This window comes from Xenopus tropicalis, chromosome 3 (assembly GCF_000004195.4).
Source record: "Xenopus tropicalis strain Nigerian chromosome 3, UCB_Xtro_10.0, whole genome shotgun sequence".
In the NCBI taxonomy this organism is placed as follows: Eukaryota; Metazoa; Chordata; class Amphibia; order Anura; family Pipidae; genus Xenopus; species Xenopus tropicalis.
The window spans coordinates 33,672,208-33,692,718 of NC_030679.2; the positions used below are offsets into that span (position 1 = coordinate 33,672,208).

The window sequence follows — 20,511 nt, forward strand, 5'->3', positions numbered from 1 at the left end:
ACTGAAGGCTCAAAGTCAGAGAGGTTTTTGCGCCGTTTACGATCGTTCGGATACAAAAATTTCGTAACTTTCAGAACAAACTCTGTGGGACAGAGCAAAATAATCTTCCTGGTGCAGAATTTCTAAAATACTGAATCTTTTTTCCCGTGCAAATAACCAATTGCCTCGTGTAAAACCAATTAGTGAAAGTGCAGTGCAATAAAAACACTTATCTACTCACTAGATGTAGAAGGTATATGTGCCAAACAAATACTGTACATAAAGCCTTTATAACCTTCAGGATAAAACAGGAATACTGGATAGTGAAGTATGTCTTTTTAATATAGAATAAAATCCCAATTGGGTGTCCCAAATTCCCCTACTGTTCCTCAGAAGGATATACTGTTTCTAGGTGCCACTGCCTTTAAATGCACAAACATCCCCTTCCTTCCAACTAAAAACCTCTCCAAACTCTCCTATTTGTGGACCACAATACTGTGTTCACATGCATGAACGTACATGCACTGGTGGGATGATATTCTCGCGCACACTTATTCGACGCAGTCATCGCTACCTAATAGCCAATAACAGCCCTTATTTGGCACCTTCATGAACATTTTCCATGCTTGTTTTGCTCCCCATTTCTTTTGACATTTGACAGTGGCACACAGGTAAAAAAAAAATGGAGGAAATCCCAGTTCTAGAGCTTCACTGCAGGTTCTAGTTCTTTTTATTTTGCCTCCCAAGAAATTGCCTCTGGACATTGCTAAGCTCTTTCGTGTATTTAAAGTGGCAAAAACATCATCCCCGAGTCTTTTTACATGTTTTTTTTTTAATTACTACCATTTTGTAGTCATTTTTAAAAATGTCTTTACTACTTGTCAACTTTCATTCTGAGACATGCCCTCCAGAATTGAAGGTAATACTGTAGGTTTGGTTTAATAAAAGTTCACCAAGCACTCTCTGCTGGTATATATATATACACATACACCATACTGGCTTTTTCTGCTGCAAGTACAGCAAGTACAACATTTCCTTGTAAAGCATTACTGCATTATTTTGCATTACACAGTGGTTCAATTTTGCCTTTAAACACTGGGGGTCAAGATTTCAATTCCAACCTGGGAAATAGCTGCAGGTTGTTTTAATGTTATCCCTGCTTCCTCTGGAACCCACTTTTCTCCCAAATTGTAAATGTGGTGCTAGGTATTTCCAGGCTATGACATCATTAGTGTAAGTCATCAGGATAATGTTAGGTGTGCAAATAAATGTTCACTGTGACCTAGGCATAATTCAAGTAATGGCTATGATTCACTTGCCAAGCATTTGTTAAAGTTACAAAATAAAAAAATCAAGATACCTTGATCCTACACCTAAAACATAATAACATGTATTTAATTATGACATTTAAAAAATAAAGGCTATAGTACAGGTATGGGATCCGTTATCTGGAAACCCGTTATCCAGAAAGTTCTGTATTATGGGAAGGCCATCTCCCATTGTCTCCATTATAAGAAAATAATTCTAATTTTTAAAAATGATTTCTTTTTTCCCTGTAATAATAAAATAATACAATTAATCCTTATTGGATGCAGAACACTCCTATTTGGCTTATTTAATGTTTAAATATTTTTTTAATAGACTTAAGGTATGGAGATCCAAATTACAGAAAGATCCCTTGTCCAGAAAACCCCAGGTCCCAAGCATTCTGGCTAATGGGTCCCATACCTGTATATTCATTTATTATTTGATCAGAAGAAACTACCCTATACCTTAGTCTGTTTGCTCCACTGGAGAAGGAATTAATGTAAATGATGTATATGTCTGCTCTATCTAAATAAAGGACAATCATTTAACTTCTATGCATTCATCTTATAATATCTGAAACAAAACCATGGTACTTTTAAAATGTATACCACTGTAATTTCCAGCAATGGATCACCAAGGTTGTGGAAAGAACATGCTTACATATATCTTAGCTAAAGCCTTTGCTTATGAGAAGTGATAGAAAGCCGATGAAGTGTCATGTCATGTATAGCCTATGTCAGTGTCATGTATAGCCTATGTCAGTGTCATGTATAGCCTATGCTATCCAAAAACATTGTGCTTTTTTATATGTTTTATAGGGTAGGTTTGAGGTCATTGCATTGCTTAAATAAAAAATGATTGGTATGTGGTATACCAATTTATTACATAGTGTGGGAGAGGTGAGAATAGGAAATCTGCAGCTGGGAAAGGAGTCAATTCCGTCAAGCACGTTGGACTGTGAGTAGAACAATCCTTTAATAGGCTTGAGCACAAAAGTAAACTGTTTTACAGCCTACAGAAGGATTTTACCATTCCCCATTTATGAGTGACAGAATTGGCTTTCCAAACTCACCTTAAGCCTGGTTGGATAATCAAGACCTGTAAGGAAGGGCTGGTGAGTGGTTTGGAGGTTCAAGAAAAGACATACTGAGGTGCCCTTTTACTATTAATACCTTACTACACATCATTTACAGGCATGTGTCACTATCACTTTAAGTACCAGCACAGACAGGGTTTCTAAATGTGAATTCAAGTTAAAGAATCTAAAAAATAGTGATTGATTATTTCAATTTTGTATTTGCATATCAGATTCTTTAGAGTCAATGAGGAATGGGAGGATGTTATTTAGACCAAAGTTCTCTCCAGTTAATCATTATTAATTTTTGTTACTAAAACACTCACCAATTCTTATATGTAGGACCAGTGGCAATACAAGCGGGAAAGGCTTGGCTAATATATAATTATACCTCCTTGAGCTGCTTGCGCTCTGCAAATTCCAGGTGGAGGGAATGGAAAGTTGGAAGATTAGAAACAAACCATGCTCTACTCACTCTGTGTTGTAAAGTATAGTTAGAAACATGGAATGAAGCAGAATTCAAATGAGAAGGCAACTTATTAACTGGCAAATATGCAATTTAAAACTGCCAGGTAGACCTGAACTTTAGCAGGGCATGGATATGTATAACAGATAGGAAACATATTATTCAGCTCAAAAATGAGAAAAACAATATTAGTATTATTAATATTAAAAACATAAGTATTTACAACTACAAAACTCCTGCTTGGACACTATTTTCATACAGATATGTTTCCCCCATAGTGGAATAACTAAACAAAAAACTCTCTCCATATTTGTTTTATTCCAATCTGTTTTAAATAATGGATAGCTAGGCCTTCAGGAGAAATAAAGTACAAGGCAATGTGAGATTTTCTTGTTGCATAAAGCTTTTTTCATCTTTTTCTCAGTTCCAGTAGTAAATGTCACGTTCTGATGATCTGGAGCTGATTACCAGAGAGTTTCTTATTACATACTCTGTGCTGGTTTTTTTGGTTAGCTCTTTCCTTTTTTGCAACACATGCCACAAAGCCATCCCAGTTGCACGGTATCCCTATAAGTATTAGCATAGACTAAAATTGAGAATAGACTCAATTTTAATCAAATAATTCAATGGGATCAAGTACAAGATAAAACAGTACCTTGTACTTGATCCCAACTAAGATATAATTAATCCTTATTGACGGCAAAACAATCCTATTGGGTTTATTTAACAGTGAAATTATTTTTTAGTAGACATGAAGATCCAATTAGGGAAAGATTCTATATCCGGAAAACCCCAAGTCCCGAGCATTCTGGTTAACCAGTCCATACCCGTATATATATAGCTGAGAAAGATCAGCTTTGACTTTTTTTTTTTTTATCCCAAGGGATAATAGTTACATAACAGGGATAGCAGTATAATAGATAGGGCTGACTAATGCCCAACCTTTATCTGTTGCCTAGATTGATGCAAACGAAGTTAAAAAAAAAACCCCATCCAATCTGTCTCAGTTTTGCCTCAAAAACACATAATTCCCTCCCGGACTCAAAAACGTGATCCAATGCCTGTGACCAAACGTGATCCCATTAGTAAGTAGAGTAAGAAGAGTTCCAATACTTTTTTAAATCTAATCTACCTTCCAGTACAACCAATTCAGGGACAGAATTCCACACCTTCACCACAGTGAAATTCCACCACTCTCTATTCACCTGTACGGTATCTTCAGGGACATACATATCAAAGGGCACTGAATGGGAATAAAAATACCAGCTAAGGTACTTTTCCAAAGATAAGGCACTTAGTCAACCTTTTCTGAACTGCAAACAAGTTTTTTCCTACCTACTGAAACCTGTTGAACTTGGGGAATTCCTAGTGTAAATTTTATAGTGTGGAAACAGTACAGCCATGTAAATGTCAGTAAATGAATTACAGTATTCTAAGAACAAAACAGAGTCAATGGATGCAACTATGTGCTGTCTGATCCCTAAACAGTCCATTTTAAGTTTCCATTCACTCCAGTATATTGTATGCAATATGAGGAGGGTGATAAAACACCTGCCCTTTGGAATTACCAACGGATGTGTGGAGTGCCAAAATCTCAAGTATAGTAGCTACTTATTTTTTTCACCTTAAGTAATGGGACCCCCAATGGACTTGCCAGTCCATTATATAGCCTAAAATTGGGCAGATGTCAATTGGACAAGTTTGAATATTCTGTAACTTAAGGAGCGCATCAGCACATTGACTTGGTTCTCATCCATCGGGCCTCCATATATCACAGTGCATGGGCGCCCAAATCAGCCCTAGATCTGATTGTTTGGCACTGGCAGTGTGTGGGCACCCTATAGCAATGCAGACTCTATATAAACATATTTGAGCAGTCCTACTACTCAAACCTTGTCACTCACATTGTGTATATAGCAAAATGGTGATTCATTTTAAGCAAAAGCTGGTTGATCAGTTCAGGCATCTGCATCACTGATATCATAATTCAGTGACAATTGACTGCAAATCTTAGCTCTGATTGATTGCTACCACGGGCAATTAATCTCTCTGAAATACCTTCCAACCGGCATGAATGTGAATCGCCGATGGAATGGCATATGCGTCACTTTGGCTTTGCGAAGTCGCCCGAAGTTGCCTCAACAAGGAAACTGTTAAGGCAAACTGTTGTTAACCTACTTGATAATACTCAGCAGCTGAATTAAACTTAGGTAGGCTCATAGCTCACAAATGGGTGTCTCACAGGTGGGCAACATGCCGATTCTTGTAAATTAGGGCAGAAATTCCTATACATTATCAGTATAAAACAGGCAGTGCAGAAAACACTGACTGCTATCTCTTTAAAGTTGACCCAATACTGCTACACTAATAACTAACAACTCAATTTGCCACTTATACTTTTTCTTTTAAAGGAAAATATGTCACTAATAAGAAATGCCCCTAACAATATTATGCAATCTGGGTCAGAGAGCTTGTGATTGCCTTTTGACTCCCTGACAGGGTTATAGATTCCCAGTTTTGCTCTTGGCATAATACAAACATTTCCCTTATCAGTTCATAATATAAATGGCTGCCCCCTGGCACAAGTTAGATGTCTGGGTCCCCCTGAACCTTCTAACACAGCGAGGCAATGCAGCCTGACACTCCCTCCGAGCTCCTCTCTAAAACACAGAACAATCGCTCAATAGCTCAGTTATTTTGGCAGACCGTGCTGTGCCCCTGGGAGGGTATCCTCAAAACTGGCATTGTTGGGGGCCTGAGAACCTCTTCCAGACACAGTTTCCAAGCCATTCCTAAGATTTTATGACTTTTAAGGCGAGCTGTCAAATGACCCATGAAATAGATCCTGCACCCATCTCTACATTGAATTTATTTAGGACACTGCTGCCCAGTAATGAAGGGGTGCGTGCGTTTGCACAAAATCCCCAGCTAGAGAAAGCGCTGACATGACTTAGTGCTTCTGCCTCCTTTTAACCATATTGCTGGGAGTGCAGCAATGAATTCAGTCCCATACCCCCAGCAAACTAACACTGAGCTCAATGCAGCTCACATACCACGCTAGGCTATGCCAAGAATGCACAAATCCTTTAGCAAAGACTAGAAGCCCGACTAATCATTTATCTGGGCCATAAAAAGAAACCACGGTTAACCATTCAGCCGCACACATTCCTTGCACATTAGGTTGCAATGATATAAAACAACTCCGAAGCCCAGGCTAATAACTATACGGCCATTTAAAGTGATCCCAAGCATGAAAAGCAATGTAGCAAACAAGCTGAAATGAATGCTCTTTAGGCCCTGTATTCTATTCTGTTAGTGGAGAGATTTGCCATCTGTGGCCCTGCATTTCTTTAAGTGAGGGCATTTGCTGGGCATTTTAGTAAAGCAACAGTTTTAGGGCCAAACCATTAACATGTTGTATCTGATAACAGAGAATAAGTGGTATACGTTACAATGGATTTTTGGCACTGCTATGCACAATGTTTAGTGCGCAACAGCACAATTTCTTTAAGATAATTGATTTTCTGGCAACATTAAGCAGGAGCCATTGTATAGTTTTGCCGACAAAAGCAAAAATGCCAAGGTGTCACCACGAAGAGTGCAGTAGTTGGCAGTACCTATACAATACGATGTGCTTCTGCTTTCACTCCATGACAGCACAGAGGCATGCTGAAATTGATATGGGTCATATGATTTAAAGAGAATACACCCTTTCTAAATAGTCGCAAGCTTCTCCCACCATATGAGGGAAATGGAAACAGTTTCAACCTCCTCCTACCTTTGAACCACGTGGCTATTAGACCATATGCTGTATTACCAGTTAGCAGCTAAATGAATTCCGCAGACTGTAACAGTTTTTGTAAAGCTATGCACAATGCATTTAAATGAATTAAAGCCATTCATAATATAGATTGTGTGTCTGTTTCCGGAGGAGTAAGTTGCTTGCTCTAGCTGTACTGGGTACTGCTCTAGCGATGAGGAGGAAAAATCAGCTAGCAGCTAAGACTGTTTATAATTTCTCTTGATGCACTGTATAGACAGTTTATAATTATATATAGGGTGAGTGTCACAACCCCTTGTTTTATTATCTGGACCCTTAGGTGACCTGAATTTTGGCATAGGTCCTGCTCTACCTCACACACCTATATGCTACCTACACAACCTCTTACTTTTAGTTAGATACCATCATGAGCCACCATATACTTGCATACCTATTTATTGCTTGGGTTTGTAGATCATTATATATACATAATTCAAAAAATAAAATTGTGTTAATGGTGTACTTACACCCCTAAAGCTAGCATCTTAGACAGGGTCTCTGGCTACTTTGCTGAAGGGGTACTGCAGTAATGTGCATCTGAGCTGAAGTATAGCTGCTAAAGAATTTATAGTCTATTCTGAGTACAGCTTTTCCTCTAAACATTATACATACCGTATATACTCGAGTATAAGCCGAGGTACCTAATTTTACCTAAGAAAACTGGAAAAACTTATCGACTCGAGTATAAGCCTATAGGGTGGGAAATGCAATGCAAAAAAAAGTTTCAATAATCAAAATAAATACCAATACAATTACATTAAATGAGGCATCAGTGGGGTATATGTTTTTAAATATTTATTTAAAAGGAAAACAGTAAATTAATTCTGTAAGTGGAGAAGAGGGTCAACAAAAACAATATGGTATCAATAATGATACCTTAAGAGTACTACCCCCTTAGTTCAATCAGCAACCCAGCTAAAACACAAAGAGTTAAAATCATTCAAAACTATATATAGATTATATAGAATATAAAGTGCAATGTCTAGTGCAGAATGGGACAGGTGAGAACGGTAGATGAAGATGAATTTGGGAGCGGGCCAGGGCACTGGAGGGTCTGGTTGTGGGTGGCCTAATTTGCACACAAAAGACAGAGGGTGCTAGTCTGGAGGGACCCATGGCACCCGACTCGAGTATAAGCCGAGGGTGACTTTTTCAGCACATTTTGGGTGCTGAAAAACTAGGCTTATACTCAAGTATATACAGTAATTGTCAGATGGTGTGGTGCAGTGCTTTAAGGCCATACATTAAAAGATCTGCTCTTATTAGGGAGGTCAAAACAAGAAGATCTTTCACTGATATGAGGTGGGCAATATCACTACTGTGGGGATACAGCAATCGGGGCCAAGACCGCATCAACAAGCCAATGTGGTCCTCATTATGGTGATTTTAAACTTGCCTGATCAATATATGGCAGATTTTTGGCTAGATATTGGTCAGGTAGGTCAATCAGAGTGCCCCATACAAGCAGATAAGCTGCCGACTTGGACTGAAGGGGCCGAATCAGCTTCTAAAATCTGCCCATGTATTGCCACCTTTAATCTTTTCTTTGTTGTGGAGGACTTTCTGTACCTTGATTAGACCACTGCAGATCCAAAGACCCAATAGATAAACAGATATCCCCTTGATAATGGATTTTAAACCACACATAGAGCTTGTGCAAACTTCTAGTCATACATGAAGTTTAATGGCTTCCTGCCCTCAATGTATAACTGTCTCTCGCTGTGTATGGCAGCATGTGATAAGACAAAGCTGGCATTTTCCATGGGCTTTAATCTCTGGGCAGCACTGCAGGCAGCATCTGTCACAGTGCAGGTACTTAGCTAGCAGCCATCACTAGGGGTGCAGGGAAACTCAAGGGGAGCAAACTGTGTGTATACAGATGGATGGGCCTGTATCTACATTGCAGAGCTGGTGTAACTGTGGAATAGTACACAAGCTCTATGCTAAGTTACACTGAAGATCAGGTTGCCAGGCTTTAGATTGCTCTTAAAAGCCATCTATAAAACATTAATCCAGAAATACAAGAATAACAATTCCCACAGGACTTGATAACTAAGCTAGCCTAACCATGATTTTTTTTAATCTGAAAAGGGTTGTTCCAATTTACGTTAACTTTTAGTATATTACAGAATGTCCTATTCCTAACAACTTTGCTTTTTGATCTTCATTATTTATAGTTTTCGAATTATTTGCCTTTGTCGTCTTAAACTCTTTCCAACTTTCAAATGGGGGTCACTGACCCTGGAGAACCAAAACTATGGCAGCTTACAATTTTATTATTATTGTTACTTTTTATACTGTATCCTTCTATTCAGTGCCTCTTCTACTCATATTCCAGTCTCTTACTCCAACCACTACCTGGTTGCTAAGGTAAACAAAACCCAAGCAACTATATAGCTGCTGAAATTCCAAACTGGAGAGCTGCTTGACAAAAAGCTAAATAATAGAAAAAAACACAAAAAAATAAAAATGTCTCAGTATATCACTGGCTACATTATATTCAAAGTTAAAGTGGAATGACTTCTTTAAGGCATGGTGCCCCGAATTACAGAAAGATCCCTTTCCAGAAAACTCCAGGTCCTACGTATTTAAGATTACCTCCAATACTGCAGTATTTTCCGCTAAAAACTGAACACCTTTTTTTCCATCTTCTGAAAATGCATGAAAACAAGGTCAAATACCAAACAAAATATATACCCGTCTTTCCAGAGACAGAGAAACTGCTGCAGTTTAATTGGCTCCTGTGGCAACTGTAACAGAATGTATGCTGAAATTCCTCTAACAACCACGTTTTACACGTACATAGCAATCAGCTAATTGAGTAATCGTGCTGCAAACACAGAAAGATAACAGCTGCTTTATTAAGCCACAAACTGATCATAGCTCTGGACTAAATGCACATTGTTTATTCTATAGCTTAAGAAGGTGTGATTAATTTCACAGTCACATTTAGATTGCAAGCTCTATGAGGCAGGGAACTCTGCCCTCCTGTATCTCATAACATGTGCCACTTTCTCCTTGTTGCTCTGTATATTGATTTTTATACGGGGTAATATTTAAAGAAAATCTGGTTGAGCTGTGCAAAATTATCTTTATGGGGGGGGGGTAAATATTGCATTCCCCTACTGACAACAGATATGCTCTCTGTGCACTCTTTTCCCTTAAAAAGTAAGAAGTGTACATGTGTAAACGTAAACCTTTTATACCGGATTAAAAACATAAAAACACATTTGATAAAGACCTTATATGAGCACCATAATAATTACACAATAGTAAAAGCCTTCACTACCATAGTCATAGATATGTCTAATCTCAGCATCGAATTTATCATAAGAGGAGTCATATCTAGCAGCAATTTCAATTTTGATATCAACATGGCATATATATATATATATATATTGTAGGTTATTTGAATACTCTGTATGCGAATGTCCTGGGCATATGCCATTGTTCTATATAGGGTCAAACACACTACTCTGATAATAACCTAAATTGTTTCAAAATCTCACTTGCAATGGCACCTAGGAGCATGTATATCACCTAGAAAACCAAATTAGTTACTTTTTTGTATAATACAGGTATCAGACCCCTTATCCGGAAAACCCATTATCCAGAAAGTTCTGAATTATGGAAAGGCCATCTCCCATAGATTCCATTTTACATTAAAAAATTCACATTTTTTAAAATGATATCCTTTTTCTCTGTAATAATAAAACAGTACCTTGTACTTGATCCCAACTAAGATACAATTCATTCTTATTGGAGGCAGAAAACCCTAGGTTCCGAACATTCTGGATAATGGGTCCCATACCTGTACTGAAATCGAAGGCATGCAACTTGACACTATTCGTGCCAACATGGCGCACTTATAAAGGGGCTGTTCCTACCTCTGTCCAGATAAACACCAAAAGTAATAGTTATGGAGACACATTTAATATATAGCAGTTACCTCTACTTGTACAACACTTAGGGCAGAGTATCCACAATAGAGTGTGGCATGACCATTATTCGTGGCTAGCCACAGAACATAGTGGAAGGGTGATGAAGAGCCTCCCTCTAGAGCAGTGGTTCTCAACCTCCCTGATGCCGCGACCCTTTAATACAGTTCCTCATGTGGTGGTGACCCCCAACCATAAAATTATTCCTAAGACCATTGGAAATATGTGTTTTCCAATGGTCTTAGGCGACCCCTGTGAAAGGGTTCGACCCCTAGGTTGAGAACCGCTGCTCTATCGGACCATAGCCCAGAATTCCATTAGCCCTGTCGGTATTAGCCCAGTCATTCTTTCCAGTAAATTGTGAAGGCTGGATTGATGCGAGTGTACAGTACATTCAACCCTGACTTTAAAGTGAATTTAAAAGTTATTTGTAAATATAATTAATACTGAAAGCAGTTTCTTTCTGTCCCCTTTCTGAACTGCTGCTCTGATTCTTGAAACAAAGTTACTCCAGCCAAAACTCTTCTTCTTCTTCACAGGGCTGTTATCAAGTTGGTTTTTGCAACATTGTTTCATCAGTCAGAAGAAGTGCAGAGAATGGAATAGGAAAGAGAGAAACTAATTTCACAGGAAAATACATTTCTAGATAATTTTAAAAATCACTGAAATTGTATAATAGAATGATATATTTTCTTCCACTGTAAAGATTTTCTTTTTAAAAATTTTTTTGGCAGGCAACCCCTATAATTAAAATACATTTTTTTTGTTATAAATTAATTGTAACCAGAGTTAAGTGAGGCATTTCGCACTTTGTATACTGCTGATTTCTTTGCCCTCTGCACTGATGGTTCTGACTATTGAAACAATGTAGCAGAAACCGGATAACAAACCCATGAAGAACTTCTCCTGTATTTACAGCACAAGTTCTTCATGGGTTTGTTATCTAGTTTCTGCTACATTGTTTCAATAGTCAGAACCATCAGTGCAGGGGGGCAAAGAAATTGCTGGCTACAAATACTAATGTATCAAATGTGAACAGTTTAGAAAATCAGCAAACTAGTTTAGTAAGATAATAGTGTGTAACTATAGATGATTTCATACAAAGTTCTGTAATAAGAAACACCAGCTGGGCCTCTACAGAAAAGAAATAAGCGTCCACTAAACTTGACATTACAAAGATCAACAATTAGATATGCAATTATTCTGACTATTGCCCTAAAATGCTGCCCAGCTACCAATCTTACTTGCTGCTTTTTAAAAGTATATGTAAATCGTGTGTCTCCTACTCCCACCTCCTTTCAGATCTAAGTTCTACTGAGCAGGTCCCTCCTTCCTTCAGCCACCCATAATCCTACCCTTGTAAAACCTCAGTCACCACCCGCAGCTGCAAAACTCTGGTTGCCACTTAAGTGCTTCCCGGGGTGGGCAGGGGCCACAGGGATTTCTCCCAGTGTCCCAAAAGGGCAGTTTGACCCTCCTTATTGTATAAGTATTTGTATGTAATACGTATGTTTGATAAACGCCCATTTATTGTAAAACACTGCTGCATATGTTGGCGACTTATAAAATTTAATAACAACCATAGTAACAAAGTGCAATAAAAGCACCTGTTGCATTTCTTTTTTTCATTTACAATTGGCCATGTGTAGCAGAATTTCTATGTGGTTAGTTGGCGGCAAAGATCTGTGTGTGAGAGAATATTTTATGGAACATACCCTGTGAAATACACACGCATAAACTATTCAGTATGCACTGGGATTGGACCCAAGGCTAAGGCTTACATTTTCCTGGTGTTAAATGGAACAGTATTGATACTGATTTAGCCCAAGTCTTAACACATAGGGGCTGATTTACTAATCCACGAATCCGAATGGGAAAAAATAGGATTGGAAATGAACATTTTGCTACTTTTCCGTATTTTTTGCGATTTTTTCGTCACCGTCACAACTTTTTCGTGAATTGTCGCGACTTTTGCGTAGCCGTTACGACTTGTCGCGACTTGAGCGCTCGTAAACGGCGGGCAAACCTTTCTGACTTGATTTTTTTTCCGCATGTTTTTGGAAGCCTCCCATAGGACTCAATGGCACTCTGCAGCTCCAACCCGGCCCAAGAAAAATCTCCCATAGCGCTCAATGGCACTCTGCAGCTCCAACCCAGCCCAGGGAAAGTCTCCCATAGGGCTCAATGGCACTCTGCAGCTCCAACCTGGCCCAAGGAAAGTCTCCCATAGGGCTCAATGGCACTCTGCAGCTCCAACCCGGCCCAAGGAAAGTCTCCCATAGGGCTCAATGGCACTCTGCAGCTCCAACCCGGCCCAAGGAAAGTCTCCCATAGGGCTCAATGGCACTCTGCAGCTCCAACCCGGCCCAAGGAAAGTCTCCCATAGGGCTCAATGGCACTCTGCAGCTCCAACCCGGCCCAAGGAAAGTCTCCCATAGGGCTCAATGGCACTCTGCAGCTCCAACCTGGCCCAAGGAAAGTCACGATACTGAAGCTTGAATGAATCCGAAACTTTCGTACTCGGCGCGAAAATACGATTTTTTTTGCGACGGCGACAATTCACGCAAGTTGTAACGGCTACGAAAAAGTCGCGACAATTTACGAAAAAGTCGCGACAGCGACAAAAAAATTGCAAAATACCGATCATTACGAAAAAAACGCATTCGGACGCTTTCGGTCCGTTCGTGCATTAGTAAATCTGCCCCATACAGTGTTATGTAACAAAAGGTGCAAAGTTTTCTATGGGTCTAGTCACCTATAGCAACCAATCAGGAGGAAGCATTTACTGGTCACCTGTGAACATCTTATTGGTTGCTGTACGGTTACTACACCTAGAGGAACTTTTTGCGTCTTTATAGCACATGTGGGGGTTAGTTTATAGTTACAATGTTGAGATCATAGGTTTGATACCAGCCAGGTCACTGGCACTCAGTAAAATCTTTGTATGTTCTCCCCGTGCATGCATGGGTTTCCTTCCTCACTCCAAAAACATACAGGGAAGTTACCTGGCTCCTAATAAAATGGACAATAGTGTGTGTGTAGGCAACAGGGACCTAAGATTATACATAGTATATCTGGAACATCCAATATGCTTCACTACATCTGTTATGGGATAGTATTTACTTATAGTAGGAAGTTGTAGTTGAACAATAGCTACAACTTGTCAACCCAATCGTTGTTTATAAAGAATTATTATTTTCCTTTATTAAGATAGCGCCGACATGTGCGCACAACATAATAATGACTGATGCCACAATTTGGGTGAGAAACCAAGGTTATATAACTGTGGTGCCCATCACTATACTATGCCTATGCATAGGCTTAATGAATTAGGGGCTAAAAGTCTAGTCATTAGTAGGTTTTCTCAGGGGGGATTAAGCTACATACAATTTAATTGTGTGTGCAACGAGTTTGTGCTGGTACTGCTGCAAGTCTGTACTTTAAGAGGATGTCAATAATATTTTGACTTATGAAACAAGTTGTAGTTCAAAGCAGCTTTCCAATATACAGTCATTGCAAATGTTCAGTGGATTTCAATTGTTATTAAAATCACTATCAGCCTGTGCCTTTCTATTCTCCTCCTTAGCAATTCTGTTCTATTCTGCACTGCTGGTTCTGTCTCTTGAAACAATGTAGCAGAAGCTATCTGACTAACAGAGCCTATGAGGAAGCCTGCAAGGCTGGCTTCTGCTACATTCTTTCAAGAGACAGAACCAGCAGTGCAGAATAGTACAGAACTGCTTTCAATAGCAAATGCATTTGCAAATAACTGAAAACCACTAAAAATATTTTGTGACTCTTTAGTGGAAAGTTGGCTTGCATTACTTTTTTAATTTCATTTGGCGGCATTGTAGCTTTAAAATCCCCTTTAATATGCATATGCTTAGGACGAATAGTAGAACAAAGGCCTAGGCCATGACCTTGTGGCCTCATCTGATTGGATGTAGTAGCTAAGTTGCAATAAACATAATTTGTGGTGCTATTTAGCAACTTCTATGTGACCCCATCATTAGCAAACATTGTCGGATTTTGGCCATACCTGTCTCTAGGATCTATCCAGCTGGTAGTCTTGCTGGTGTGGTCAATGTAGTACACTTTGCCATCCACATCTCGTGCTTCTTCCCAGCCTTCTGGCAGAGGGAGCTCCTTCCTTATCATCTCCAGAAAGGGCACTGTCCCCCATAAATTTGCCCAAAGGGGGTTCTAAATCCGTCAGGGAGTATAAAAACAGAATTGGTGCTTTTTACCTAAGGGGCAATAAGCAGGAATGCTAAAGTCCAGTTGCTAAACAGGGGTATAAAAGAAGAACACCTGTGCCAAAGCAATCCAGGGGCATCCCAAGTACTGGCACAAAATGAATATTTCCAGTGGAATCCCTAAGTTTTCCAATCAGTAGGGATAAATGGGGTGGGTACCCCAGGGAAAATCCTGAGTGTTGATCATTGGGGCCACTTATGTTTCTCCTACCCAGGGGGTGATCCCCCCACTCCCGGCTTAGTGATAGCAGCCTGCAGCCAAGCCAGAGCTGCACTGCACCGGCGGATTCCCCTCGATGTACTGATCCCCCACCAGCTCAGGATTTCACACACCACCATCTGACGATGTTTGCCGAAACGCTCCGGGTTCCTGCATGAGCTGCCAGAAATTCATCCCTTGCCAGGGTCCGGCTCATCCAGGGGCTCACTACGTGCTGCAATAGTTCCGAGCAGGTAGTCGGGCTGATTCCAAACCATGAACTGTGTTCCAATTCGGGCTGCTCCTCAAAGGGGCCACAGACAGCGTCCCGTCCCTTGTTCTCGCTTGTCGCTGCCCCGGCAGCTTCTTGGCTTTCGGTCTCTGATGCTTCTGAAACTACAGTAATAACGTCATCCAGGTGATTACTGTATTCCAGGTAATAGACGTGCACTCCGGAGAGAGCAGCAGGAGTGGGACACGTGACGCGGCGGTGCCCAGCCCACCTTTTCCCTGAGAGCTGAAGATTGCGGGATGCAGCGCTCACACGCTTACTGGAAACCCAAAGTGCAGCCTCTTTAAAAGCCCCTTATTGCTAAGAAAGCCTTTTCACAATCTGCCCCACTGCTGGTAACAGTCCAGGACTGTTAGTCCTCTTACTTCGTGCTGGCAGGTCCCGCCTGCCCATTCATCTTCATCCCTCCTCCTTCTTACCTGCGATGTCAATCATGCGAACTTCTCCTACTTTTTCCTGACAGGTCCCAGCTCCCCCATTCATCCTCCTACCTGTGATGTCATCCTTCATCCCTCCTCAAGCAAATGCCCTGGCCCCGCCCCCGGGTGGCGTCACGCCTCAGCCTTCCTCCATCATTCTTATGGGCTTCAGATTTAACCTGGCCATACACCGGCAGAATTATTTGCTTTCAGGAAAATGATCCTTTTGGCCATACACTATACCATCCACGTTATGTCATTCTTTGAGATAATTATTGCTATGCTTAGCTGTGATTTTGCAGCATGCTCCATATTTCTGTGTGTGTGGTTTTTTTTTAATAAAAAATATGTATTACATCATTTTTGTTTTGTGTTTTATTTATTTTATGGCCACAAGGTACTCCTATAGCAATATCCCTTAAGATAACTGGTTTAAAATGAAACAAAAATAAACTATTTACCTTCTGTTTATTTGAATTATTACCTAAAATCATAGGCTGAAGGTGACTTTTTTGTTTGGGGAGATACATAGACTGACCTACAGCTGTGAGACTTGGATGAACCCCTAGAGTAAAATGAACCTCCCCAACCACCCCTCTCACTTCCCACTTACTGTGCAAAAGTGCATTATTATTCTTTAATTCTTATTAAAGAATTTTACCAAACTGGAATATATATCAGTAAATATTGCCCTTTTACATCCTTTCCCTTAATCCACCATTTAGTGCTGGGCTGTGTGCTCCCTCAGAGATCAGCTCTCTCATACCACAGAGCTCCCCCTTGCGACATCATGGCCAAGGCTCCTACGTTCACTCTCTTTCATAAGTCATTCTTTATCCTCTGTCCATATCTACCGTACGAGTCTATAGCCTCAGTCCTGCTACATATCATATTAGCTTTACATACAGAAGTCAGTCTTGCGCTTTCAGCTATATGTAATTCTCTGCTTCATATACATTTTAACTTAAGGTGGCCATACGTGGGTCCATTGTAGCTGCCGATATTGGTCCCTTAGACCAATTCGGCAGCTTATCGGCCCCTGTAGGGGCAGCAACGATGAAATCGGCCAGATATTGATCGGGCTGGTTAAAAAATTTACTTGGATCGGGGACCGCATAAACGAGCCGATGTGCTCATTACAGACGTTATAATTAGCCTAAATTCACCTGATAGCGGCCACCCGTAGGTGGGGATATCGGCAGAAGATCCGCTCGCCAAGTATGGCCACCTTTAGCCAGGTCCTGGCTGTTCTACCACCTGCCCTCAATATTATCCTCCTTTTTTAAATGCATTTAAATGTAATGTAGTGATCCCTGTAAAAACTGAGTGCTATCAAAGAGATCCTTTTGTTTTTAATGAGGATAATGGGGCAGGTGGGACCTGTTAGCACCTGAATAAACATACCTGCTGTTAGGAGATAAGCTACCATAAAAGTGAATCTGGGAAACTGTCATGAGATAGGACTGCTTTACTGATTTCACAAATTTTTTGGCTGCATTTTAAATTCTAATAATTTAGATTATTTCACCAACACATCTATTTATGTACTACAGGTACAGGATCCGTTATCCAGAAAGTTCAGAATTACGGAAAGGCCATCACCCATGGACTCCATTTTAAACAAATGATCCTAATTTTTCTCTATAATATTCAAACAGTACCTTGTACTTGATCCCAACTAAGATATAATTAATATTTATTGGAACAAAGCAATCCTATTGGGTTTATTTAATGTTTAAATTATTTTTTTTAGTAAACTTAAAGCATGGAGATCTAAACTACAGAAAGACCCCTTATACGGAAGTCCCCAGTTCCCGAGCATTCTGGATAACAGATCCCCCTACCCCTAGCATGGTGTTGTTCTCTGGATCCAGCAAGATATAGGGACTCTTTTATACTCTTTTTAAGGGAACATTACAAACAGTGTTTGAGAGTAAATTGATGTCCCCAAACTAGATAAAGTATTTAAAGCCATGTAACTGACTAGGTTTATTTTTCCATAGTTCATTAAAACCACCCATGGGGATAAGCTCCTCCAGCATAGCACCATAAATGTGGCAGATTACATCACTGGGCAGCTCACAAAGTAAACTGGTAATTGGGGCCCTAGCCTTGGGGCAAGGTCACACAAGGGATATTGTCAGCGTGCAGATAAGCACAGACTGACACTATGCCTGTACGCTTAGAAAATCTTCCCGTGCTTGTACCCAGAAGCATTGAATCTACCCAGCCGCAGGCCCACACAGTTGATATTCTCCAACAAACGCCAAGTCTCGTGTTAGTTGGCAGACATCGCCTATGTGTGCCTGCACCCACCCGGAATCAATGCTTCTGGGTGCAGGCACGTATCCACTTATCTGCAGGCTGACTTATATTTAATATTAGAAAGCAACAACAGGAACACTCACACCTTTTTTTACCATTATAGCAAGAGTATGCCGTTTGTCTGTGTAATCAATGTGTGTGGCAGTCAAGCATACCTGCCATATTCACAGCAGCCTCAATATAGTGGGACTAACACTTAACTTAAAGCAGAATTCACTGGGGGCGCAGAATGGGGGTAGCTTTGGGTTGAAATCCGCCGCTGATAGTAGCAGCTCCCCTGCTGGGAGCAACATCAAAGGGGGTGGTTAGCAACATGTGCTGTAGAATTTATGCTGTCGAATATTCTTGGAGACAGGGTTCTTCATTCAGGAGGTTGCAGCAAAGTGCAAGAACAGGCCCAAATCACCCTCCTTTATTTGCACTTTGCACCTTGCCTTGCAGGTTCCACCCTGAGGCACAACTTTTTGTTTTCCTAGAGAACTGGGCCTCACTTTGAATGCAGATCTGCCTGTGTTTGGCAATGCTGTATTCATAAGGTGTTTACTTGGTGTTCAAACCTAAGCTGATTATTTTATTGTGAAGGCAGGTATTATATGGCAATCCTGTCTAGTAAACAGGCACCTTGCAATATTACAATATTATATAACCAAGCAAGCTTTTCTAGAGCTCTGCATACTCAGGGGTCCACCTACTGACTTTACTATACAAAGTTTGCAGACACACCCTGTCTTGGCTACCCGGTGCTACAGTACTGGGAGAAATCGACACCCTCCTCAATGTCTATATGAAAACAGGTCCGGCTCACAAAAACACTTGCCTGTGAATGTTTCCCTGTGATTTATTAGTAAAGAGTGGAAACAAAACATTTTGGGGGCATATCCCTTTGTCAGGTGTTTCGACAACATCGCCAGGCAAGTACTTCTGTGTGCTGGTCCTGTTTTTGTATATCCAATTACTGACTTTCCTTTTCTGGAATTTCCCTATATTCTCTATATACAAAATAAATTTTTCCTATTTTGGAAAAGTGCTGGAGGGCAAAATTACTTTTGTGTCTTTATAGTAAAATTGTATACCATTTACAGAAGTGACTTAAATACTGCAAAGCTTCACCTAGAAATAAGTTTCAACACTTGTACAGTATTTTGTACTGTATTTTTGTTTTACTGCACTGTTACTGCACACATACTGTATTGTGCAAAATTACCCTATTTTTATAGGCTAGAGGCACAAGTAAAATGGAAGAGTGCTTTTTCTTTATTCTGCTTATACTGTACAGCTTCAAAGCAAACACTGGGTGCTCCCTATGCTAACCGTCTCTGTCTCATTTTTACCTCAAAGTGAATGTAACCCTGACACTTTAAAGAAGGTGTCAGACCAGCGTCGGACTGACCCACCAAGATACCAGAAAAACTCCTGGTGGGCCCAGGTGTCAGTGGGCCCTCTTGCTCCTAAATAAGAAGAAAAGACTGCTGGGAGTACGGTAAAGAAAATATGGAGAAGTGTTATACAGATGAGGAATGTGAAAGCATCAGAGAGGGTTACATGAGGGTTCAGAGAGGTTTGACATAAGTAACCATAAGGAAAGTAGTTTTAGGTGAAACTCAATGCAGAGTAAAGGAGGAAAAGTGTCCAGAGTGATTGCAAATTGAGCCCTACAATCATATGTCCATCTATCTATCTATCTATTATCTATCTATCTATCTATCTATTTATCTATCTCTGTCTGTCTATCTATCTATCTATCTATCTATCTATCTATCTATCTAATTGGACAGTAAAGGTATGGGTGGGCTTGTGTTCACACAGCCTACCTGGGTTCAGGTTAGGGGCGGTGAGCCTGTGCTGTAATTAAGCAGTAATGTTAGGGGCAGGTTTAGTTGCGCAGGGTGCTAGATTAGGGGTGGTCCATGGTTTGATGGTTAGTGGTGGGCTTGGTATGCTGATTAGGGGGTGGAATGTGACTGAGCAGGACTGTATGGGGCAGAGGCTAACTTTTCTGTGGTACCTATTCAATCACAGCAGCAACAACCAGTGTGGACTGGCCTACTTGCAGTTGAAGGAGTGTGGCCCCTCTGGTTTCTTGGAAACTACTGTGAGCATTGCTAAACTGCATATGATCTGAATTAGGTGAGAATCATTTCTCCAACTAGATTGCCAGAGAACATTTTCTTTATTTGCATTCAGATAATTTATTAGGAAATCATCTACGGACCTGTAGTGTTCCCAGCTCCCACAATTGCTGTTTATGCACATTTTCAGCCTCACCACTCACCAAAGAACATATATTACTTTCAGCATTTCAATAATTGAAATAATTGCTGCCCTTGGTATATTCTCTCACTGGTTTTTCTATAGGAAAAGTCTCTTTGTGAGTAAAAGAATGTTACAATATGTTCTCTGCCGCTGCTCTCGGCTAGGAATACACAAAATGCAA

The 20,511-nt window shown here is 40.3% G+C and overlaps 1 protein-coding gene across 1 annotated transcript in view; it reads right to left on the minus strand.

The window, feature by feature from the left end:
- wwc1 (WW and C2 domain containing 1) overlaps positions 1-14,925 on the minus strand; it is an 84,099-nt gene extending 69,174 nt beyond the window's left edge. Inside the window, 1 exon segment of the mRNA NM_001102742.1 lies at positions 14,626-14,925. Coding sequence (NP_001096212.1) covers positions 14,626-14,744 — 119 coding nt within the window. The 5' untranslated portion in view covers positions 14,745-14,925.
- Between the last annotated feature and the right edge of the window lie 5,586 nt (positions 14,926-20,511).